At 32.4% G+C, this 27113-nt stretch overlaps 2 protein-coding genes and 1 long non-coding RNA gene across 3 annotated transcripts; all 3 read left to right on the top strand.

Moving 5' to 3' along the window:
- The first annotated feature begins 10214 nt into the window (after positions 1-10214).
- On the top strand, positions 10215-12575 carry LOC139885948 (uncharacterized). Its single transcript, XM_071869694.1, has 6 exons — positions 10215-10425; positions 10622-10746; positions 10913-11082; positions 11181-11258; positions 11387-11531; positions 11992-12575. The coding sequence occupies exons 1-6, from the start codon at positions 10299-10301 to the stop codon at positions 12394-12396; spliced, it is 1050 nt and encodes a 349-aa protein (XP_071725795.1). The 5' UTR covers positions 10215-10298; the 3' UTR covers positions 12397-12575.
- A 4141-nt stretch (positions 12576-16716) lies between these two features.
- On the top strand, positions 16717-17872 carry LOC139885947 (uncharacterized). Its single transcript, XM_071869693.1, has 2 exons — positions 16717-16946; positions 17047-17872. The coding sequence occupies exon 2, from the start codon at positions 17063-17065 to the stop codon at positions 17645-17647; it is 585 nt and encodes a 194-aa protein (XP_071725794.1). The 5' UTR covers positions 16717-16946; positions 17047-17062; the 3' UTR covers positions 17648-17872.
- Positions 17873-23730: 5858 nt separating this feature from the next.
- On the top strand, positions 23731-24922 carry LOC139885945 (uncharacterized). The gene is made up of 4 exons (XR_011772172.1): positions 23731-23870; positions 23986-24026; positions 24139-24238; positions 24782-24922. It is a non-coding gene; the product is annotated as an uncharacterized lncRNA (long non-coding RNA).
- Positions 24923-27113: the final 2191 nt, after the last annotated feature.

Genomic DNA, 27113 nt, shown 5'->3' with positions numbered 1-27113 from the left:
CATGTATATCATATACCTTTTACCAGTAATATATGTATTTAATTCGTGAATCATTATAAACTGTTTAGCGACGAAATTTAGCATACAAGCATGTATAAATATATATACTCGAGCACTAGATATGGATACACAATTAATATATAAAAGATAAAATATGAGTGCTTACGTACCAATATTGAGATTTAATATTGTAGGAAATTACGTAGACGCAACAGAGATGATAAACACTAGGTTTGATTCACAAATATACCCCTGAATATTACCCATAACCTCTTTGAGAATAACCCATAATTTCCTTAGCTCTAGCTTGCTCGAAAACCCGTTTCGAAATCATTTGGACATCCCTCCGTCGTGATATTATATATATATTATTATTTTTGTATCGTAAAAATAATAATACTAATACTATTAATAATAAGATTAATAATAATAATCTTAATATTATCAATAATAATAATAATAATAATAATAATTATTATTATTATTATTATTATAATAATTATAATAATTATAAATAATAAATTAAATAAATAACATAAGTAATACGGATTAATATAAAGTGTGAGAAAACTGAACCAGAATCGTGCAATTTATAGAACTTTTTCTGAAAAAGCACCCCATGCGATCGCATGGGATTTGTGCTTCAAGGCCATGAGATCACATGACCCTCTGATCCAGCTCACAAACTTTTGTTTTCTTATTTGTCGACATATTATTTAAATATATATAATATATTTAATTTATATAATTAATTATATATTATATTAAATTCATGTGCATAGTTAACCTGTAATTTTCGTTCCGATGACTCGTACGTTGTTACTCAACTTATGTCCCAGTTTCGGTTTCTCAAATGCATTTTCGTACACTTAGAAAACTTGCATTTTACGTTTCGTGACACGTACCTTTGTCAAAATATAGCCTTAAATTATCCATAAACTATATCACTCAAAGTATATCTTAATCTTTCGAGTGTTTTGGTCATTTACTTCTATAAATCATTATCTCGTTATTTATTAATATAATAGTATTTATCAAACGTTTCATAACCAAGTTAATATCTATTCTCAATATTTTTAAACACGTTTTAAAATATACGTCGCAAGTTATTCATACAATTAATATTTCAACTTATCATATATATTCAAATAAATATTTAAACCAATAAGTTTAATGTACGGTATTAAACAATTAATACATTGTTACGTTTTCGAGTTATAGTATATATATATATATATATATATATATATATATATATATATATATATATATATATGTATCTATATACATATAATTGTTCGCGAATTGTCAAGAACAACCGAAAGGTATTTGAATATATGAAAGTAGTTCAAAAATTTTGAGATTCAGTTTACAGACTTTGCTTATCGTGTCAGAAATGTTAATCATACAAAGATTAAGTTTAAATTTGGTCAGAAATTTTCGGGTCATCACATAACCTCATCCACTCATTCTTTTTCTTATTTTCATTTATCTTTTCTTTTCATTTTCTCTCAAGAAAACTCAAACACCCAAGTGATTCAAGTGGGATTTTGGAAAGGAAGAAGCGGGTTTTGATCTTTGGCGTAGTTGATAAGTTTGTTCTCCTCGTTCTTAGCTACACGGTGATACTAGTGGTAAGCTCTAACTCTGAATTTTATTTTCGTGTTCATCATTCAAATTTGAGGCTTTTGGCTTATATGTTCATAGATGGAACCCATTTAGTTGTTAATTGGAGATTAACACCAATATTCGGGTTGTTGTTATTGGCGGGTTTTGGGTTTGGTGTACAAGTTCATGCTTGTGAGACTTGCAATTTGGGTGAAATCACTAGCATTTAGTGATTATTGAGATGTTGGAAGCAATTAGGGTTTGATGATGATTTTGACCCGATTTTTGATTTAATAAGGTTTATAAACTTAAAATGGATTAAGTTGAAGTATAAACCCGAGTTAAACGTGTTTTGGTGTCAACACTTGTAAATGGTGAGATTCTGACTTAATGGGTCAAAATTAGGGTTTTGGTGTCAAAATGGGTGAGACACATGTTTAACACTGGTGTTCGGTTTTAATTGGCATATTAGGACTATTATCACTTGTGTTAGTGATTATTGGTTAGTTTGGGCGCGGTTTGTCCTAGGAAGTGCATTTGGGTCGAAATTGCACTAAGTGTCAAATTGGGTTGGTTTGTAAATCCAATCTAAGTGTGTTGTTGAATTTGTGATAATGGAATAGGTACTTTCCATTGACGAGTTGCGGATTACTTGGAAGCATTTCTTCAAGGTGACAAGGTGAGTGTTAATATCCTATATGCATATGTATGTGTAGGATGGGTGCGGGTCGGGTGAAGTGATTCTCGGCTATAGATCTCACTTTACATATATGTGGATTTGATGGACTTTTGTATGAGTCCAATGGGCACGGTTGTGCGTTTTGGTTGACCACCTTTGGCGAGGTACATGTTTGGTGTGTACGTTATCACACGTGGTTGTGATGTGGATGTTATAACCCCAATGGCGAAGGGTTGATATTGTCGTGATGTGGATAACCCCGATGTGGTGGATTTTATAATCCCGTGACCGTGGGTTGAGTTGGAGAAGTGAATCGCGTATAGTTCGGATTCACGATGACGCGTGTAGTTCGGTCATCTTATCTAAAATGAGTCTCGTGTAGTTCGGATTCATGGTGACTCGTGTAGTTCGGTCATCTTATTGAGGTAGTAATCTCGTGTGGTTTCGAATTACTAAGGCTCGTGTAGTTCGGCCAACCTCGATGTTGTGAAGATAGTAATCTCGTGTGGTTTCGGATTACTAAGGCTCGTGTAGTTCGGCCAATCTTCATTGTGGCGTTTGGTATTCGGTAATGGGTTAAGGGGTTAACCTTATTCGTTTTATATTGTTATATATATTAATGTAATGTTGTGTTGTAGCTAACCCTCCGGGTTTAGCTTATTGGCGTTGTTCACATCGTCGTTGGTGAACTTATACTTTGTTGATATCTTTAGCTTGTTGCTTAGAGATCGTACGGTATGCTTAGTGTAGTTGCCTTATACATGGATGCTTCGGTATGCGGTATTTGATATTTGTGTGGCGTGTCCATTTTATACATATATATGTATGTAGTATATTATCATTCACTAAGCGTTAGCTTACCCTCTCGTTGTTGATATTTTTATAGGTTCGCATGCTTGGTGGCTCGGGTAAGCTTGGGGATTAGAGATCTTGGCTAGGTTGCTTAGAAGATCTTGCTTTTGTATTCGATTAGGATTTGGGTAGCGTAGTCCCAAATCACCATGCTCGGTTTTGGTTGGAAACTAAACTAGTCGGGTCGTGTATGTCCGTTTGGACAATTAATTAATGTATTAAATGTTTTAAGGTTTATTAAACCTTCTATTGTATTAAAGATGTTTATGGGAACACAATTGGGACCTAAAGTATTATTTAACGCGTATTAAAAGGAAAAAATTTTATGGACCGGTTTTAATACGGGTTGGGCTGTTTCAATACTCATGATCCTTATTGATCATAATGAAATCATTGGATATGATTACATTGTGAAAGTACATATATCATTTTCTCAAAGACTGTTTGTGGCCATAGATTAAATCAAAAAATCTACAAACCATATGTTTGTGGCCATTGTTTAAAAAATCTATACATTGATTTCTTGCTACAGTTCTTCAATGAGAAGTTAAGACTATTAACAATGATATAATGTAATTCACGGTCTATTGTTTGTCATTATGGCTAGAATCAACCTAACTTGGTGAAATTATAACAAGATACGAGGTTCTTACAAAGTAAACTTTTCTTGTTGGTTATAACCTTATGCTACATGTTGACCTTTGTAACTTCAGGATACCCACTCCAATTATTTTTCCATTATTCTTTTTTATCGTTTCGAATAGGGTTTATACTGACAACTTTTTTGACGTAACTGAGATTTATTTGAAACTAATTCTTGGTATCTCATAAGCTCCCACTCAATTCAGAATTATTCTCATTCGCAATAGTTTGAGGAATCGTGCATAGATAAATAAATTATCTTGTACATAGATAAACAAATCTTCTAACATCATTCCTCAAATTTCTCCCACTCGAATGAGATAATTATATGAGATAAACAAATTTCTCCCACTCAAATAAAGACGAAACTTTATTTGTATCTAGAGATTTTGAAAATTCATCTCCAAGAACGTTATATTCCAAGTTTTAAAATGAGTTAGACTCCCACTGACGTCTTCACGTATGAACATATAACCTCTTGATTGTTAACGTACTTGGTGAAAACAAATTTCCATCTCTTGGACCTATTTTCCAAATTTTATTTGATAAATTTAATATGTACGTTTCACAACCTAAATGTCCTATGACATTGTAATTTTGGTCATAATCATTTCATAACGTACATGGTGTGGAAGTTACTAATTTTCAAGGACATTCAATTAGGTATGAATGTGGGATTTCACATTACCCCATCATCGCCTTAACCAATTCGAGGATCGTTTATTCCAACTTTCCAAAACATCGTTTTGTTATAGAGTTATTGGAGTAAATAAATGACGTTTGAATACCTTTAGCATCACACAATGCTATGAACTAATCACAAGATATTCACATCCTCAATTGGACCTTTATACGGAGTATATGTCTTTAATAATTTTTCGCGTGAGTTAATTCTCAACAAAATTTACATAATTTTGAAATTTAATCCAACGCTTTGAATTTTCGAGAAATCAACTAACACGAGGAAATTATTAACAATATGTCCTTTCTCTTTCTCTAACGTTCATAAGACCACATAATTCAAATGAGTCATGTACAATGGAATAAACAATTTAGTTTACTTTCTACATGATTTTTCGTAGCTTTTTCCTTGGCGATGCTTACAAGTGCACATTTTTACTTTATTACTATCTAGCCAGTAAAACATGGTAGACTAAGATAGAAGTATTGTTAGTCAATATGACTAAACTAGTATGCCGTACTTACTTCATTCAAGCATATTGAAGTTATAAGTGAGGAAATTTCATTTAGTTATCACTTAGATAACGATAAAATCGTTTACAATAAAACTAATATTAAATGAGCTTGTTCTTAAGTAGAACTTAATCGCATTTCGTGAAATCAATAATGAAAACCAAAATCACATAGATATTTGTTTTGATGAACAATCATGTAAGGATCTAAATTCGATCATCATCCAAGACTAACTTGTATGAATCGTTCTTTACAACTCCATCAAAAGAGTTATTTTTCCACATATATCCACTTAACTTAAAAAGTGAAATTCATCAAAACTCTACAAAGATTTCGTTATTCTTTAATAAATGGTTTTCCATGTTCAAACATACTATCCACAGAGGACAGGATGCAAACACAAAGTTTACCAACCATGGTAACCATATACAATTCAAAACGAAACTTGATGTTTTCATTATAAGTAAGATGCAACGTCATATGCTCCAAACTTTGAGGTAAGAAAATAATGAAATCTTGAACCAATGTTCATGCGTAAGACTTTAATCATCGTATATCAACCGATGTTGATAATATATATTTAATCATTAAAGTCAAAACATTACTCAACAACATGATGTGAGTGACAATTTAATTTGTGTAAAGTATCGCACACTTCACACTCCCACTTAATTAGGGATTTATTTTCTTTCTCATATACATTTCTTAAATACGATAAGAGCATCTTGAGCATCTTGCTCTTCCAAACGCATTGGGCATTCATGCTTCTCAATTTTCAAAAATCGTTTATATTTAACTTAAAATCATCGTTAAGTCAAACAACGTTGTTAGATGTGAAAGCCATGATAGAACACAAAGTTCAAATGAGACAGTTTTAAACTAAACCAACGTTCAATACATTAGACAATTATGCAATACTAATTAATATTCATCCATATATACAAAACACTTTGTCAATAATAAAATTATGCTAAATAATAGTTCACGGTAGGGCGTGAAGAAAATGTTCACTATGTTCCCAATTATCGTCCACAAAGCCTACCATGAAACTACAATTAACATAATCAATCATGCAAAGTTATCTAATTATAGCACATATGCTAATTTCATAAAGATTCTAATTTCACTAAGAAATTACTTTTAAACGTAAAAAAAAAGTTTAATTACACTTAGTAATGATTCGTGTGTACAATATTTTACTAAAAAATATAAAATAAATTTGATTCTTGTATAAATTTTCTTTCTTTCCCTCAATAATTTCTATAACAAATATATAATTACAAAAGAATTATATTAAATCGGATACATAACCTCACTTCATGTTAAAACAAAATTAACATGAATCGATTTGATAAATAAACAAACCAAAACGTCGAAATATATATTTACACAAAAAATGGTTAATATATCCAGTATTTCACATAGAAATACCTACTCCTTTCGATAAAAGATATAACATTTACTTTCAAACGAAATGAAAGTTTACAATAATTATTGCTAAAATAATTAATTGTTATGATCACAATTTCATTACGAAAGTATAATTAAAAGAAAGAAAATTATAACCATTACAAAAATGATTAACTAAATTTTGTCCTCAATACAAAACTTCTTAAAATTCAATAACATATATGTAAAGGAAATCAATATTTATTAACAATTATCACAAAGATAATTTAATGGACCAAACATAAATCCTTGAACTACATCTAGTTCATTTTATAATTCACCACAAATACACATTAATTATAACAAATATAATTGTAACAGTTTATATTTCAGAACACGATAGCTACGAAACTACATTGATGATGTATTTATTTAAATTTATTAAATGAATTAAATTCAATGCAACTAATACATTGATGGCGTATTTTATTATATAATAATGAACAAATTTCATTGAAACCGGTACAAAACATGAAATGTAGTTCATGCTAACCAACATATTTTTCATCATTTTCTATTTTCTCGTGCATAACTCATATGCTAAATTGTCAATCACATACATTAAAACCATAGTAAAAAAATTGAGCAACTCAAATTTGCACATTCTATCATCAAAAATTTATTAGAGAAACAATTATTTTCCATTAAAGAACTCTTATTGATGATCATGTATGTACAAAACCAAATGTACTATAACTACATACACGTATTGTTTTAATAAACATAAACAAATGAATATATATAATTCAATTATATTCACACTTTATGTCTACTCTAGATGATTCCAGATTAATAAAGATTTTAACACCTTTTTATTTTATTTTATTCAAATCACAATAGTGTCATCATTCATGTCATTAAACTTTATTTGCTAAAAATCGAAAATAGTGATTTGAATGTTGTTCATATATACTGTGTGTACCATGTGCATATATATTCACTATACATGATGTTAATCTCTAGTACTCTTATATTTAACATTACCAAATAAATATTAAATATTTAGATAGAAATAGCAACATAAAATTTGGTTATTTAATAATAAAAAAATATAAGTTATCCCTGACATGTATTAGTTAAACAATCCTATCAATGCATATCAACAGGCTCAAAATAATTCCGTTTCACATTCCAATTAGTACATCAACATTATTGTTGCTTTATATAAAATAATTGTTCATGTTAACAAAACAAAGGATTCATTTTTCTATTTGCTGATCATCTTGAATTTACTGTTTTAAGCATAAACAGAATAAATAAGTTTTAAATTCAGGAAACATCAACTAACGATTAGAAATAAATCAATCAACCGGGAAATAAACTTCAAGCTCGGATACCAATGTTGTATTTAGATAGTTTCTAGACATACCAGAAATTATACGGCTGAAGCAAAAATTCGAGACATACCCGAAAGCTAGTAGCGGAAGCGGAAAGGATTGGGGTTTAGATCACCGGTCGGAGAAAACAATCACAAACGGAAAACTTTCGAGGTTTCACGGCCTAAGTTCCTTTAACGGTTTGCAATGTTCCACTTGAACAAATATACTCACAAACTCTTAATTTAATTATGTATGTTTTTCTCTGAATCAATTGTGTGTTGAGTAAAACTGAGATGGAAGTACTTATAGAATAGGAGTCAACTACTCTCAACCACTCCCAACCACTCTCAACCACTTTAAACCACTCTATATAATTAGTGTAACTTTTATGGGTTGGTTGTTGATTAGACAGTGCAAAACTTTCAGAAAGTTTGGTTGCAAAGTTTAGTAGTAGTTTAGTTGATGAGTGACCCTCAAAAGGTTTGTGGGTGTAAGTAACAATTAATTTCCAACAAAAATGATCTAAGACAATTTATATTCACAGATTCACCGTGATGTTTACATCAAAAGAATTAATATAATTTATGAATAAATATTACGTTAGAGTGAATCTAATGGTTGGAGTTGTTTGCATGGATATACATGCACGCGGTAATAAGCAAAATATTTCACATAATACTTGATCGCTCTTGAATAGGTATATGTTTATTATAAATAAAACTTACCTAATATAGTAACTTCTTGTATATCCTTCAATATACAAATCGAGAAAGATTGAAGAACGGGACAAATGAAAATGAGGGCAGGAAGATGGTTTATATCAAGGTTGCAAAAGACGTGAGACGGGGTCGAGACGGTCGGGTCCTAAAAAGGTCGAGACGTTCGAGACGGGGTCGAGACGGGGGTCGAGACGGACGTTGACCAAAGTTGACTTTTAAATATATAAGTATAAAAATGCATATATGTATACATATTTTAAAGCTAAAAAATTTAATTAATTAATTTGTACCCATAATTGCTATCATCGTTAATTTAATACAACAAATTCAAACTAAAACACGATATATTTTACCGATTTTCTGGCTTTTTTGAATTTTGACCGACTTTGACCCAATTTTTTTCAACTTTGACCCGAATTTTGTGCGTTGACTGTAATATTAGACGGTTTTCTTCGAGACGGGACGGATTAGTCACCAAACCGTCGAGACGGGCGTCGAGACGGCTCGAGACGGGGTGTTTTGCAACAGTGGTTTATATACAAAAAGGTGGCAATTGGCAAATAATTTTCGTGGTAGCGGATGCAGCAGTGGCGGCGGATCCAGAATTTTTTTTTTCACCGGGGGCGAAATTTTTTTCAAAACCATAGCAATTTTTTTGAGTAAAATATTGAGGTTTTGGGACAAAAAATTAAAGTTTTTAGGCAAAATTTGAAGATTTTTGGGTAAAATTTGAAGGTTTTGGGGCAAAATTTGAAGAATTTTGGACAAAATTTGAAGGTTTTGGGGCAAAAAAAAAAAAAAAACCACCGGGGGCAAAGTCGAAAAATCCAAAATTTTTACACTAAAATTTCGAAATCCACCGGGGGCGGATCCCCCCTCTCACACTCTAAATCCGCCAGTGGGATGCAGAGGCGAAGCCATGATTGAGAGATGAGGGTGGCTTACTCAATAAACACATATTATATATATAATTTTTAAACTAATTTTAAAGTGACAATGGACTCCTTGTAAATTATATGAGTCTTGAACAAATGGGCTAACTAATTTACAATTTTTTGGACATAATAATACATCTAAGACTTGATTATTGAGGGAGGCTTATAATTATTTGGGCATAAAATACAATTAAAATTTGAGCTTTATTTGAGTTCAACACATTTTTTGCACCAACTCGTCTATTAAGTTCACAAATCCCAACTATTATTGTTGTAAGAGCAAACTACAAATGTGTGTGGGTCTTTAAAAATTTACATAAAAACAGCTCTAAAGGGTTAAAAAGTAAATTTTGAAATAAATTTAAGTTGTTAGAAAAAAAATAATCAGGATTTTTAAACGTATGTTTCGTTTAATAAAAAGGTAGAAGGTTTTTCCTGTTCGGGCTACTCGGGAGGGCGAGTAATCCGACCTCATACTCTGATGTACGCAGCCCAGCAGGATTACTCTCTGGCTGTTTTCAACCCATCCCTGACCACCATTAAATATTAGCCCTAGACAGAATTCGAACCTAAGACCTCTTGCAAGAAACTCAGGACCCCAACCACTGAGCTATTTAGTGACCGTTTCGTTTAATATTACCCCTAAATAACAAAATTACTAAACAAGTCAACAACTAATAAAGGGTTTAAATATAAATATTAAAATATGAGGGACCGGTATTGATATCCACAACTTATTGAAGGTTGGTCATGCATCTTAAAGCAAAAACAAAACGGCGGTCACCAGAAAAATCAAAGAAAACTATTTAGTAAAATAAAAATAAAAAATCCGTTGATCAAATTCATATCTTTCCGGAGCTCCGATTAGATTCCGGCGATTTGTCTATCGTTACCCTGTTTGATGGATAAATGCAAGGGTTTGGAATCTATACAAACATCTGTACAAAAAATGAATATAAATTCCAATTCCAATCCCAAAAACCCTAGCAAATTTGCCACGTGTTACAATCCTTCACCACAATCATCCTGTAAGTTTCTATTATGATCATTTATCGTACCTTTTCATCATCGTGTATACACTGATAAACAAGCTGTTGTAGTCTGTATGAATTTATATTAGCTTTATGATATTTAGATGTTATGAATTGTTGATAGTATAGTTAATGATACATCTGTGATATTCGAATTTTCAGCTTTGTTGTAAATTGTTTTGTGGTGTTGCAGGTTTAGCTTTAGGGAAGAAAAAGCCTCCTGCTTTGGTAAGCTTGTGTCTTGGAATTATAGGCAAACATCTTGAGGATATTATTGAGGATTTAGAGATTTTAGCTAGTTTTCCACCAGATATTAAGGTAAAGTATCTTATTATTTGTGTAATGATTGAAAAGCTCGAGTTCGTATTAAAACGAGAATGACTACTTTGCATTGTAGTGATTGGTACCAAATTAGGTATTTGTTACCTAGGTTTTTATTGTGTGGTTTAGTCTGAAATTTTCAAATGAATGGTCGACTTATCAGATGGCCATGACAGCCATTGCAAGAAGAAGAAAGTTGCTTAATGATGATGTGATCGTTGCATTGGCAGAGAGCTCATGGGAAGTTATCGATTTGTCGGAATCAGAAGTGTCTGATATTGGCCTGTTGAAGGTGATAGAGATTTGCAGTCATCTTAGAGTGATTGACATAAGGTTAAATAACATTATCACTGCGGATTGATGCCACTCTATAATCTGATAAATTACCATTTCCTTATCATTTTTAGATTCATACAAATTGTTTCATGCAGTCGTTGTAGCAAGATCACGTCATTTGGCGTTTCAGAACTTGTGAAACATTGTCAGTGTCTTGAGATATTGAGATGGGGGTAAGTTTTTTATATACATCCTTTTCATATTATATTATTTACAATTTTATATGTACATAATATGAACAGCCCGATGTATTGGGTTTGCTATACCTCATAATAGGCTATGAACGCAGTTAATATTGCAGAGGTTGCCCAAAGAGTGAACACACTGCCCGGAGGTCTTTAAGCGTCCTAAAACCAACATTAAACGACGTTGAAGGGGATTCGTGGGAGGAACTTGACACCACAGAGATCGTACATGGAGCACAATCATTACGTTGGCTTGTATGGGTATGCATCTGCTCACAGACCTTTGGAGGTGGCGATTTCAGCTTATTACCTTCTAAACGGGTTGACTTGGGCTAGGTTATATGACTGTCACTAACGAGTCAACAGGGTGAAGTCAAAAAACTGAAAGTACACAAAGTCACATGAGTAGAAAGGTTGAAAGTTATCCAAAGTGTATCTAATAATTAGTTCAATATAGTAATAATGTAGATTACACAATAATCATTTAATAAGTTCCAATAGTTACTTAAAAAAGAGTTTGGTTAGCCCATCCACTAAACACTAAAAGAGTAAGAGTTATCCGTTTTGACCCGTTAGCCAACCTGTCCGCCCAATTTACATCTATGTATAATGTTTCTTTTCATGTTGTGTGAACTCCGAGGATTGGTTACTTGCGGATTTTTCCGTTTTATGGCTGTATGGTCCAAGTTACTTACATAAATCCTTGCTGCTCATTTTGCAGCCAAAAGTTGATGAAGATTCATTGGAGATTCTATCGATGGAATGCCCGCGTATTATAGTAAATCCCAAACCATCACTCTTTGGCCACAAAGGGATTGATATACCTAGGCATGCATTACCTGGTGTATCGTTGGATGACTTTATTGTGGAAGACATTGACCCAAAAACTTGGGCGGTTCCTGGATCTAAGCTTATGAAAACTACAACTGCAGTGAGCTCAATCGAGTTGCCAATTGCTGAGAGATTTAGACTTGCGTTTGTTGAGCGAGATGCTAGATTGGCACCCAAACGAGCCAAAAATGCCAGGCAACGGCAACGACGCGCAGAGCGAGAGTGGGTGACAACAGATACTAGTGCAAAGTCATTTGTGATTGCAGCACAGATGAGCAAAAAGTTACACAGATAGTTGGCACTGACAATAAAAGGTTCCAAAAGCTTTATAGAATTTTGTCTGTATCTCTTATGTGTTATGGTAATGTAGCACTCTATACATGTTGTATTGTATTTGGTTAAAACATGAACACGATGTCCTCAATTATGAAGTTTGAGGGTCAAATTTTATGAAGTTACAGTGCAACTATTTCTTAAGACTCTTTAGCTATATTGTATCCAGTGCATGTCCAAAGAAGAAAAGATTTAAATAGCCCTTAAAAGTTTGGAAAGTATTTCAGACCGCTAGCAATTTGCAGGTTAGACGTATAACTACATTGATATTGGTTATTGATAGTCATATAACTTTCTGAAAGCTTGGATGGTGACCTTCACAAACATTTCTAAACTTGACTGTGCATGATATTATCAGACACATATATGTGTAACGATATACATTTAACTTCATCGTTGTAGGTTAGATTGATATCCTTTTACTGAACTCCGATATTGGATATCCCAACTCGATTAGAAATTTTGAGTAATAAGATTTTATCGCAACTCATAATGAAGATGCTAGTTTTTTTGGAAGTTAGCCAACAAGCTACTGCATCTTTGAACAATTGCTTTTGTGATATTATTGTATAGAATCAGCTAATTTGGTCATATTTTGCGCATTATGTTACAGAGCATATAGCATATGCTCTCACTGCTTCAGAAACTTTATAACTATACTCATTCCGGAATTTTGTTGTAAAAGATTCATGTTTGACTTGACTTGTGACATATGTTGGAATGTTCCGGGACCATGTTTGCGTTTAAAGGCTGCCGTGGACTGAAATTTGGAGCACAACGATGGTAAATTCCAACTAAACTTCTTTTTCCTCTATATTTGGTTTGTAATCGTGAAACTTGATATAAATTAACCGGAAATAACTCATTGCTTATGAAGTCATTGTCTTCTTAGGCTTCTTGAAAGAGTGTTGCAGTGGATCATTGGACAGAAAATAGCTTTGTGAAAGACTTCAGTTTTAACAAAAGGTACTTTTGTTCAATTTTATTATATGAACCCATCTTAAAACCAGGATTAATTTAGAAGTTAGAACCTAAACAAACTACTATTAGTATCTGCATGTCAGTATCATTGATTCATAAGCCTGCTTCCTTTATTATTATAGGTTGTCAGAAATAATGGTGTTTAAGTGTGGATCATAGTAAAGCTAGAATATTAAAAAAAACACATGCATTAACAAGTGGTATATTAATATTTTGAATAGACTAATGACACTTACTTGAAACATACAATTCTATGTAACCAAAAGAAGAAAATTTTAATAAATATTCACACGTACGGATCTTAGGAAAATTCTTGAATGCATACTAAAATTTTGTTCGAGCTGTACCTTTTAGAAGCAAAACAAGAGATCAATCTGACTTTTGTTGCAGATAAACCCTAGCAAAAACGTATAAATAACATTATTTTGCCACAAGTAATTTGGGACAAAAATTTGCCAAGTAGAAATTTTTATTTTCCCTTTTCACATATGCATCCATATGGTTGTCTTGAATTGCTCACTCTTGCATAGTATTGTGTTCTTTTTGGCATTTTTACACTACTGATGATTTTGCAGTAAAACTTCAAAGTGACTTTTTTCTAAGCATGTCTTGTTTAGCCTTCAGACATAGTTATGGTACAGTAACTAGATAAAAAAAAATGTTGTGATAAACAGCACTAACTCAATAGTAAGCTACTTTAGTACTTCAAACAAATAGTTGAGTGCCCTTTTGATTTTTATTTTTACCTATTATTGGTGTTAAGGGACCCTTTCATATGAGATCATAATTTGATTAATCTTAATATATGTGTAACCAAATACATTTAACTTCATTGGTGTAGGTTCGACTGATATCCTTTTACTGAACTCCGATATCGGATACCCCAAATCCATTAGAAATTTGTAGTAATAAGATTTATCGCAACTCATACTAAAAATGCTAGTTTTTGGATGTCAGCCAACAGCTACTGCATCTTTGAACAATTACTTTTGTGATATTATTATATAGAATCAACTAATGTGGTCATATTTAGCGCACTATGTTACAGAGCATATAGCATATGCTGTCACTGCTTCAGGAATTTTATAATTATACTCATTCCGGAATTTTGTTGTAAAAGATTCATGTTTGACTTGACTTATGACATATATTGATAGTTCGGGGACCCACTTTGCTTTTGAAATTTGGAGCACAACGACGCTAAGTCCCAACTTGACTTCCTTTTCCCCTGTTTTTGGATTGTAATCGTGAAAATTGTTTTAAATTAACCAGCACTAACTCATTGGTTTTGAAGTATTTGTCTTTGTAGGCTTCTTGAAAAAGTGTTGCAGTGGATCATTGGACAGAAAATAGCTTTGTGTAAGACTTCAGTTTTAACAAAAGGTACTCTTTTTTCAATTGTATTATATGAACCCAATCTTAAAACCAGGATAAATTTAGAAGTTAGAACCTAAACAAACTACTATTAGTATCTGCAAGTCAGTATCTTTGATTCATAAGCCTGCTTTCTTTATTATTATAGGTTGTCCTAAATAATGATGTTTAGGTGTGGATCATAGTAAAACCAGAATATTAGAAAAAACTACACATGCTTTGGACTTATATGGAACAAGTGGTATATTAATATAATAAAATGACTATTGACACTTACCTAAAACATCCAATTTTATGTAACCAAAAGAAGAAATAGTTTGATAAAATATTCACACGTACGAATCTTCGTATGTTTCATGAATGCATACTAAAATTTGGTTCAAGCTGTACCTTTTAGAAGCAAAATAAGAGGGAATGAATTATGGAACATCAACCTGACTTTTTGTTGCAGATTAACTTTAGTTCCTTGTAAAAACGCATAAAGAACCATATTTTGCGACACGAGCAATTTGGGACAAAAATTTGCCAAGTAGAAATTTTTGTTTATCTTTTTAACATATACATCCTTATGGTTTGAATTGCTCACTCTTGCAAAGTATTGTGTTCTTTTTTTTTTATAACACTACTGGTGATTTTGCAGTAAAACTCCATAATGACTTTTTCACTAGACATAATTATGGTACAGTAACTAAAAAAATGTTGTGATAAACAACTCCTAGCTCATTAATAAGCTACTTTAGTATTTTAAACAAATAGCTGACTGCCCTTTTGAATTTTTTTCACAGAATATAGTTGTTAAGGGACCCTTTCATGTGACATCATAATTTGAATAATCTTAATACATGTTTTAGTGGTTAACTTCTTTAAGGTTTGGGTCCTACCACACCAACTGTATTTACGAGCATAACTGCGTTAGAGTCCAAAACACCTCGTTTTGTTTCTTTACTTATATTATCACTCCCCTTTTTTAAAAGTTATCTCGAACGGTTGAAATTTGTTTAAAAAACGGCATAAAGCTTATTGGTTATCAAGATAATTTTTCTGTATTCGTCTGTCCAAATACATCGAATGACGGCGGCAATGCATATAACAAATTTTAAAAAAATGATTGATATTGAAAAGAAACTGTGTCACTAGTTTTCTGGCTTATAATAGTGAATAATGAGTGCAGTCCTTTAACCAAATTGGAAGTCCAAAAAGGTTGATTGATGTACTTAATAGTAATTTGATAGTTACACTTACGTTTACTTGTACTTTAATCAAATCATTAGTGAAAGAGCGTCTTAAAAACGACATTTTTCTCTCTCTCTTTTTTTTTTTTCCCTTCAACATTATTAAAATTAAATTACGAAATGAAATTAGTATGTAACCTATGGGTTGAAACTATGTTGAATGGTTCAAATAATGGAGCATACAACATAATTTGTCTACAACCGTTGGTGCTATTTTCACTATCTTTTTAGAAGTTTGTGAGCGTTGAATCATAAATGCTACACAAACAATAAATAAGATGCATTGGAGTTATATGGAACAAGTGGAGTATTAAAATACTATCAAAGATATTACCCTTTAACTCCAATAATTGATTACCCAATCGTTGTAAAGAATTATGAAGGGGTATTCAAACTTTTATTTAAACTTGTACTCTTTATTATATTTTACTAACATAGTTTGAACCAGGCGTCTGACGAGAGGCGAAAATGAAATTTAACATCATTTCTTTTTGAAGATATAAAATCTGAAACTCTAACCTTGTACTCCGTAATATTTAGTTTTTTACTTAAAATTTTGCCTTGCTTTTCTCTACGGTTTTTTAGGATTTATTTTATGAAACTTTATTTGATCATCAACAAGTAGTGTTTATTAAAGTTGGGTCATTTCATTTGAAATAGTACAAAGAACATGGGCACCTGTGGTTTGTGAACAATAGATCAAGACGTCAGAGATAGCTCAGTTTCTTCCTTTTTTTAATTTAGCCTATAAAGTACACATTTTTAGAACACCACTACTACAACTGAGAGTCTGAAACCCTTTCTTCCATAACTTCAAAGCTTGAATTTTGAATGTAGATAAAGGGCAAAAAGATCATTAATTTCAGCTATACTTTTGGAAATCTATCTGAATATATAGCTTTTAAAGCTCTTTTGTCCCATAAAGGTGAATCTTTAGCTATTCTACCTCCACAGTTTGTTATCCTTGAAAAATATTCTTTTGTTGAAATTTGCTAAACATATTCTATGTGTTTTGAAATATGAAGGTTCTATTGAAGAAAAATGGAAGATGAGTATGGTATGTACAGGAAAGGAAGTAGTGGGTGGTCATACATGATTGGTAATGAAGAATATCAAGAAACTGATGTATGGTCTGTTTATAATGGAAGAACAGATTTTGACTCAAAACCTGTGAAGTCAAAAGGATCATCTTCTACTTTAAGTTCAAAAAGTTTTTCTTATTCAAGTACAGCAAGAATGATTCCTAGGCCTAATTGTAACAATCCTGACATGGAATCTCAGGTTCCTCAAAGACAATCAGCACCAATGAACATTCCTGATTGGTCAAAGATTTATGGAAAGTCAAAGAGATCATCACAGAATTCTGCATTTCTTGATTATGGTAATGATGATGATGATGATGCTTATGGTGATCATAATGGGAAAGAAAGTTGGGACAGTGATGATGATGATGATGATCATGGTGATGGGAACATGATGCCTCCCCATGAATGGATTGCACAAAAGCTTGCAAGAAGTCAAATTTCTTCATTTTCTGTATGTGAAGGTGCTGGAAGAACACTTAAAGGCAGAGATCTGAGTAGGGTAAGAAATACTGTCTTGACCAAAACTGGATTTCTTGAATAATATTCTGTGTTCTACATACATTATCTTCATCATAATTTCCATAAAAAAAAATAAAAAAAAAAAAATTAAAGAGAAGGCATTATCATGATGATGTAACATCATCAGTATGATTGATAAATGTGATAATTATAATGGGTCCCATACATCTCTATAGCGGTATTGTATGTGCATAAACTATTGCTTCTTTGTTTCTTTCCTTTCTTTAGGTTGTGTAATGTAATGTAATTATATGGATATTTAATTTAAGACACTGGAATTGTTAATCATGGACATAGTATTCCTTGTGTTTGTCTTTATGATGCAAATATTGTAGTACAACAAATAATGCATAAAGTACAATTGCCGTGTCACGTCTTGAAAAAGGGAAAGATGATGGTATGTGGGATCTACTATGCAAAGAGGGATATTATTGTAAATTATGATATCATCACCAATTGGTGGTTGTCATGTATATGCATTACTTGTCACCATCAATTTGGTTTTCAAAACTTTTAGTGAGTGCTATGAATCAGCCATAGTTATTGCATTAAGTTATTGAAATTTGTGGTTCATAAAGAGGAAATGTGATACATCAAGATTAGTATTGTTTTTATAGTTTTTCATGATTTGATATGTTAACTGCTAATTATGAAAGTATGAAAGGGGTATATTTTTTCTTTTATGTATCTAGACAATATGTCAAAATCTGTGGCACGTGAAGGCAGCATGAACGGTTCATTTTTTGTGTGGTTTGATTTTGTTTTTTTCCCTACTAAATGCCATTGTTGTTACATTTGTTTTTTACTTTATATGCCCCATGTGAATATTCTAAACCTTAGTAATTACAGTACACGTGAATCATACCACACCAGTCAGTGAAGCAAAAGTTATTTTGTTTTGGTTTCTCAAGTTTTATACATTGAACCTCTTTCGTTTATTCATCGTCATGAATATTATATTATACTCGCACAAGTTGGGTTGGCGAATGGTTTGACATATTCCTTTAAATCTCGCGTGGGCAAGAATCTCAATTACAGTATAGTTGTGGTATGGTTTCTAAATCGATTTTTAAAAATCGGAAAGGAAAATCCGTGGTTGGTTAGTTAGGTCCTTGTTCGATGGGTTGTCTAGTTTGTTTTGTTGTACGTGTGGGTTTTATAGTTTGTATAGTGTGTTTGTTGTTTTATGTTGTTAGGCAGTGCTTGGATTTAGTTAGCATATGTCCTGTCTTGTTTTCGGTGAGGATTAGTTTACTGCCCTCGAGTTTTGCTGTACTTGTTGTTTGTTCCCCGTTTATCTTTTTTTCGGGAAAAAAAAAAAAAAAAAAAAACAAGTTGGTAGGGTGCAGGGCCGTATCAACAATTTAAAGGCCTTAAACGAAAATAAAAATGAGCCCACATATACGTTAAAACTTTGTACTACGCATAAAACATAATACTCCAATTTATCTATTTATTTACTTAAATTATATTTAACTATTAAAAACAAGGTATTTTAACTTTAATTGACAATTTTTTATTTAATTTAATTAAATATTTACATACTTAAAATTTTGAGCCCTTATAAATTTTTAGATCCTAGACGATTGCCTATCTTACTTATGTTCGAAGATAACTCTGGTAGGGTGATGTTGTCTTTAAGTATGAAGGGAAATTAAGTAATGCTAATGTCTCGTCTTGTCAATAAAGGTGCATTTTAGTTAAAATGTTTAATTTAATTTTAACTAGGTCCAAGCTCTAAAATTTGTTACTATCTTTTTTTATTAGGAAAAAAATCAATAATTTCTTTTTTTATCTATTAAAGTCTATTTTGATTGATTGAAATATGAAATAGACATTTATAATATAATAAAATATTAATTTAAATATATTTATATTTATAATGGGATCGAGGTAGTACTTTTAAAAAATTCATTTCAATATTTTTATGCCATTCAAACAAAAAGATCATGATCTTTATGGATTTTCCAAACAAAAATCAATCCTTTAATCAAGAGAAATTTTTATAGGCAAACACCGTCAAATTATTCTAATGTTTAACGTTCAATATCTTTTTATTTTTACCTTTAATTTAAAAACTAACATGTATAAAGAACTTTAACCTTACCCGAGGTTTTACATTCTATAGGGAGTCAATGTGTTCGTTCATAGGAGGTTTCTTCGCTTCTCAAAAAAAAAAAAAAAAAAAAAAAAAAAACATTAACCTTAGAAATAAGTAAATAACTATCATATATTAGATAAATTTTATGTGTTTAATGGGTAGGAGAGTATTTACCGAATGAGTTAACACTGGATACTGAATCATTCAGTATCACATATCATTTAGAGGTAAAAAGTAAACGCATCGAATGTTGAATGATTTAACATTCAACGTTGTACCATTCGATTAAGAGATAATTAAAGCACCCCAAAGTCACTTTTTCAAACTGCAAGGAATCGGTTGAGCTTAAGGTTTTTTGTTTTAGTCTTTGTTTGTCACGTCTTGTTCAATATTGAAATTTGGGATATGATTCGGATATTGGGGTCTGATTCGGTTGAGCTTATGGTTTGTTGTTTGTTATGTAGGTTTGTTGTTTTAGTCTTTGTTTGTCACGTCTTGTTCACTGTCGATGTTTGTTTGTGGTGGTGTTTTTTGTTGGTATAGTTCATTTTTCCGTTGAGGATCATTTGGCTTCTAGATTAACCTCGTTGCTTAGTTTATTTGTTGTGGTAGGTTTTTGTTTTACTTTTCAGGTGCGGAGCGATTCCGGTTTGTTTTGTTCCATGTAATTGCGGGGCTCTTTCACTTTTTGTGAAAGATCAAATTCAATATAAGTTTATTGTTTTGTGTCGAAAAAAAAAAATCTTGTAAAGGTCATTGATGGTAATCCAAAACAAAAGAGGTGTTCAATGAATGTATAGAATTAAATAACGTGGTGCATTTTATAGCTTGAATATTTGATATCTCACTTAGACCTTATTAATTGAGGCAACGACAAACGTCAATTTATTGACGACTTGACTGACGCTAAGAGCCTAAATCAAATTTGAGACATGATTTAATACAAATGAAAATTTGATTCTACCATTTTCATGGCGTCTCAATTTTATTTTTAATTTATATTGTTATTATTTAATTTATTTTATTTTTGTATTTAGTGGCCGAAGGTCCTCTTGGAATCAATCTTTTTATCCGTCGAACAGAGAGAGAAGACTTTCTGTACTCTTGGAGTTTGTCACTCTGTGTATAGAAATAACTTCTCTTTATTTTAAGATAAATGAAAGATTGTCTACATCTCACATTCCATACCATACGCATGTGGAATTGAGTTTTGTTGTTGTTGTATCTTATATCCCACATAGATTTGACCATAATCTAATTTTTGTTTTAGATTAGGATTGTTAATGATTATATATAATGGATCCAATAATTGAACTTATAATCCAAATTTTAAATCCTTTTTCTAATATATGCATCAAGTGCAATTAGTAATAGCAATTGATATTCGATACAACGTATGTTCACCTAAAAAAAAAAAAAAAAAAATCCTTTTTCTAGGGATCGTTTGTTTATATATTTATGATTCCTTGGCCGTTTAATAAAAAAAAAAAAAAAAACGTATGTTCACCTGATTTGTTACATTTGTGAGAGGTAAATTGGAGACCTTAGTTGGTGCACGTCATATAGTTAAATTGAGCTAACCGGGCAGTAAAACAACATTAGCAACAACCGGATTCAAAACCACACTACGTATTCCATAGGTAGAATGTTCTCATCAATCAGACTACACTCTGGGGCAAATATATAGCTTGTAACATTCTCATCTATTGTTGCAACCATAGTGTAATGTTCATCCCAGTAAATAATCTAGTGGATAGGTACCGACATCGCTTTGAGACTCCTGTCAGTGGTTCCTAAGTCATTAGCGAATCTACATACAAGTGTGTGGGGTCCTATGACCTCACTACTTTGAAAATTTTGAGTACAATATATTTTTCAAATTATATAGGACACTATTAAATTAAATTATATGACTCTATATTTATAATTTATGTTTTTTTTAAAGGTAAACTATCACAAAAGTACCTATCAAATGTAATTAGCCATGAAATATCTTTTAGGATCCGTAAGATTTTCATCTTGGCTTCGCCAATGCTCTAACCGCCGTTAAAAAAAAAGTTGCAACCATCTAGTAGTTTTTTTTGTGTGGCTAAAATAACGATTACTCTTACAATTCGAAATCCTTCATTCATAAATGAAGGAATCTTTGAACCCATACAATTATAACGCACTAATGGCTCGCAAAAAGTAAACTTGCTAGACTTCAACCGAAGACTAAACCTAGTTAACTCTAACCGAGTCACTACGGATGAAAAAAAAAATCACCGGAATCACACAAGAATGAAATCAAAAAAAAAAAAAAAAAAAAAAAAACGAAAAAAAAACAACTAAACATGAAAGAAGCTACAAGAAAGCAAGCTAAACGGCTACGAAAGAACAACGAAAGTCGCCAAAAACACCAACTCAACCGGCTTTAGGTCCGCCCTTCAGATTTATTTCGTCCGGGTGACTCGTCATCCCATCAATTTTATCTATGCGAACCCCTTTACTATTCCGATTAGGAAATGAATAGGTCAAAACGTTTGATGATTTGTCGTTAATAAGATTACCCGAAGGTTGGGGAATAATTCACTGGTCCGCCAAACCTTATAAGAATCCTTTTTGAATAGGACCCGAAGAGCCCGTCACTAGGTCATCATGCACCGAAGAAACAAACTTGTACGCCTTCACTTTCTTGCCCTTCTTAGTCTTTGAAATAGGTGGTATAGTGGTATAATATTTAATACCACTAACTTGCGGGCATAGCTCAACGGTTCTCCTCATGTACTTTGTGTCATGGGATAGGGAGAGGTCATGTGTTCGATCCTTAGGGATGACATGATTTTCTTTAAACCAATTGAACACCAATAATGGTGGTATATATTGACCCTATAGGGAGGTTTTACCGGATTCGTTCACGGAGCCCTACCCGGAACCACTGCCCGAATGGATGTGTTCCCGGGTACCGTCGATCGGGTTCGGGTTTCCGCCCGACCGTGTGTGTTACGTGCAAATGATGAGGATCATTGAAAGAAATGATCTACTGATGCCAAAAATAATCGCCGTTCAAAAAAAAAAAAAAATTTAATACGACCCTCTTGGACACTTTGAAAGATATATTCAGGTGTTGAGCAATAACCATTGAGTGGTGAATTGGGCTAGAAATAGTAAATAAAGCCCAGAAATCATAAGCCCAAACAATAACTCTTTTACCAACTAGCCCAAACATTCTAAGCCCGTAATTCAAAAAGATGTGGTCCGTGTTTTTTTTCATCCTTGTTTCACCTAAAAAGATCCCGAAAATGAAAATCTCACATATTCTTCTCTTAAACCCAAATTACATTGCATATTACATATATTCTTACTCCGTATAATATAACTCTGCAGTCAGGGCCGTGTCAATGATTTTGAGGGTCATTTTCGAGAAAAAAAAATGAACCTCCTTATAGACACTAAAATTTCAATATATGTAAGAAAATATTACTATTAAAATTATCAATACAAAAAAAGTTCTCAAAACAAGCGTAACAAGTTATTTTATTCACATATAATAAAATTTTTGCTTCAATACTACTCCGTTATTGCATATAAAATATATGCATTCTTATTTTTCAAAATTTTGGGCCCCAATAAAATTTTGGGTCCTGTTCGGTCGCATACTCTGTACATGTACCGAAGACGCCCATGTCTGCAATACATAATCTACAAGAATTTTAATGAATATTTGAAAAAAATATATTAAGGATGTGTTTAGCCGACGAACTTATAAGAGCTTATGAAAGCTTATATGAGCTTAAATTTATGATTTTAATAAGCTACAAGTTACAAACTTTGTTTCACATACAATCAAAAGTAGAGTTATGTAGAAAACGAGTTCTAGAAAAAGAAGCTTACAATACTAGCTTAAAAAAAAAAAAAAAAAAAAAAAAAAAACTTATGATAATCTTAATCTCGAACTCCCAACTCACTCTAGCCATATTTTCCAATTAATTTCATCTATTCCCCCATTTTTATTAAAAACACCATAGGTGGACTCCATAGTTAGTGATGAGCCCTGCATTTGTGTTTGTTACCTCTGTTAAAAGTGAATTGAGGCCTCAAATCTCAAGTTGCTGCCCAAAAATCGCTGGGTTAAGAAAGTTGGTGCTTTCACCGTTGAAGTTAGGTATGTCTCATGAATCGTATCACCTACTTTTCAATACTGGCCTTACGTTGGCCATATCTATTTGCGTGTTTTATTTACTGCTTGTCAATTTGAGCGTCCCATACGTCATCCCTAGGTCATTTTGAAAGAAGAGCACTATTAAATGAAACAAATGAGGTACACCGTTTTCTTGCTAGGATGTAATCAGTCTATGCTTTAATTCGCACTTTGTAAAATTTTAATTAGTCTATGCAATTAAATGACAAGGTAGCTTATGCTATTTCTCAAGGTCTGAAGGTGATTGCTTGCGTTGGAGAGACTCTCGAGTAGCGAGAAGCTGGAACCACCATGGAAGTTGTTGCTGCACGTACAAACCCAGGCCGTTGCCCGTATTTATTTCAAAACTAAAATCTATATAAATACATTCCAATATACTGCTAGTAATATTATGTTTGATGTCCCGCTTAACTGACAATTGTATCTTCGTTAAGTTGGATAACTTCGGAGAGAACTCATTCGGAAATGTTTGGGGAGTTCTCGGTAACTCAAGGAGAACTCGAATGTTGACTTACGTTGACTTTTTAATTAATTACAAGTAATATAAATACATATGTTCTAATTTAAATTCTAATAGACTTTGACCAGTTTGCCGAGCTTTGACCAAGTTGCCGAGTTTCTGAGTTTTTGACCGAGTTGGTGAGTTTCCGAGTTGACTGAGAACTCCCCAAGTTGGCCAAGAAACTCGGGTTGACCGAGAAACTCGACCGTTGACCGAGTTGGGCACCGAGAACTAGTCTGGTGATCTAAACCGAGAACTCGGCCAAGTTGGCCAAGTTTTACAACATTGATCTTTGGTACATTACTTGTTTACCATATTTATCTAGCTTGTATATGCTATTATTGAGTGAATGTTGTTTTGGCTTATGAGCCAGTTTGGGCTATTCGAACCGGAAAGGTGGCATCTCTAGCTCAGGCTCTAGAAGTAAGTGTGTCTTAACTCTTATGTTAGTTTCTACCGATCGTATATTAATATTGTGACGTTAATTAATCAGTAGAACATAAACTGATTCCTTTTGGCAATTGTGATTAATGAATTGAAGATGTTTTTGTGTTTCCATCAGATAAAATTACATTTCCGACCTTCCAATTAACAGGTACACTAAACTAGTTTAAATTTTAATTAAGCAATATATTTTGTACCCTGAAGGAGTTGTGCTGCAGTTGGGTTTCTCCGAAAATGGTTATAACCATTCTTTGCTGCAGTGTCCCCTTTTCAAAACCCTGTTTTACTAATATTCACTCCAACCCAGTTTCTGTAAAGCATGGACTCCAGTAGCACTCCAATCAATCTGATATGTAATAAGTTGTTAGGAATAGAATTCCTAAGAATAATAGATATAGATTTGTGATTGATCAAGAGTTGAGTTTGCTAGGCTTAGTGTTTATGTGCTAAATTGTAAGTGACTTAGTATGAGTATAAATACTAAGTCACACCCTAAGAATGCTTAAGCCTTCCCTCCCTAGCTCACAATTACACACACAAAGTGTGTTTCCCCCAAACTCTCTAACACATTGTTGGAGACTTGAGTTGACTTGTGACATCAACTTGATCATCAAGTTGATTGTTGAAGAAAGCCGTGGATTAATCTTAGTGATTAATTCCATTGGCATTAGGATTCAATTGTACACAATCACAGATTCAATATACAAGTTCAATTGATCACATCTGTTAGTGTGTTCATATCATCTTCATCATCACACTGTTACATTCATCATCAACATCAATCCTACTGTATCGATCTAAATCAAACACCTAAACACGAATCGAAGCTAAACTGACGAATAACACGTGGTATCAGAGCTTAATCAAGCTCTTTGAATCGATCCGAGCTTCAATTCGTGCTTAAATCCTATTTTTAATCAAACTTTGTAATTTTTGTTGTTGTTGGATTTTTCGATATTTTCTTTTAATGTCTCATCACAATAATTCCGCTGCACAATCACATATAATGTCGAATAATTCAACCGAATTACCTTGTAAACCACACTTTGATGCACGACTCAATCACTTAAGTAATAGATGTTCCTGTTACAACCATGTATCTGTTTCTTGTGGTGTTCGCATTTATGAGCAAGTGATACAAGCTACAAAATTGGAATTGCTACTCTTATTGATGGAGCCTGAGTATCCATCATCAGATGATTCAAATCGTCATCATCAATATCGTTGCTCTTGCTACGAACGAGGTGGAAAATCCCTTTGTAGTGTTTCTCAGTTAAAGCTATTTCAACAAATTCAGACACAACTTAAGTCGACTGTTCAACAAAGTTCGGATTCTCAAACCGATAAAGTTGAGAATGCTAAAAGTGTCTAAGAACACTCACTTAAGTCAGCATCTGCCACTGACTTAAAGGTCAATCCGGCTTTAGTCACCTCAATCAAAGGATTGACTGAAGCTCCGAAACCCACAAAACCTACATGGTGTAGTGACCCGAACTTTTCCATGTTTATATATATTAATTGAGATTTATATTTACATGATTAAATGTTTCCAACATGTCAAGCAATCAAACTTGTTAAGACTTGATTAATTGAAATATGTTTCATATAGACAATTGACCACCCAAGTTGACCGGTGATTCACGAACGTTAAAACTTGTAAAAACTATATGATGACATATATATGGATATATATATAGTTAACATGATACTATGATAAGTAAACATATCATTAAGTATATTAACAATGAACTACATATGTAAAAACAAGACTACTAACTTAATGATTTTTAAACGAGACATATATGTAACGATTATCGTTGTAAAGACATTTAATGTATATATATCATATTAAGAGATATTCATACATGATAATATCATGATAATATAATAATTTAAAATCTCATTTGATATTATAAACATTGGGTTAACAACATTTAACAAGATCGTTAACCTAAAGGTTTCAAAACAACACTTACATGTAACGACTAACGATGACTTAACGACTCAGTTAAAATGTATATACATGTAGTGTTTTAATATGTATTTATACACTTTTGAAAGACTTCAATACACTTATCAAAATACTTCTACTTAACAAAAATGCTTACAATTACATCCTCGTTCAGTTTCATCAACAATTCTACTCGTATGCACCCGTATTCGTACTCGTACAATACACAGCTTTTAGATGTATGTACTATTGGTATATACACTCCAATGATCAACTCTTAGCAGCCCATGTGAGTCACCTAACACATATG

Source organism: Rutidosis leptorrhynchoides, chromosome 1 (assembly GCF_046630445.1).
Source record: "Rutidosis leptorrhynchoides isolate AG116_Rl617_1_P2 chromosome 1, CSIRO_AGI_Rlap_v1, whole genome shotgun sequence".
NCBI lineage: Eukaryota > Viridiplantae > Streptophyta > Magnoliopsida > Asterales > Asteraceae > Rutidosis > Rutidosis leptorrhynchoides.
The sequence above is the reverse complement of the archived record's forward strand: the minus strand, read 5'-3'. Positions and strand labels throughout refer to the sequence as shown.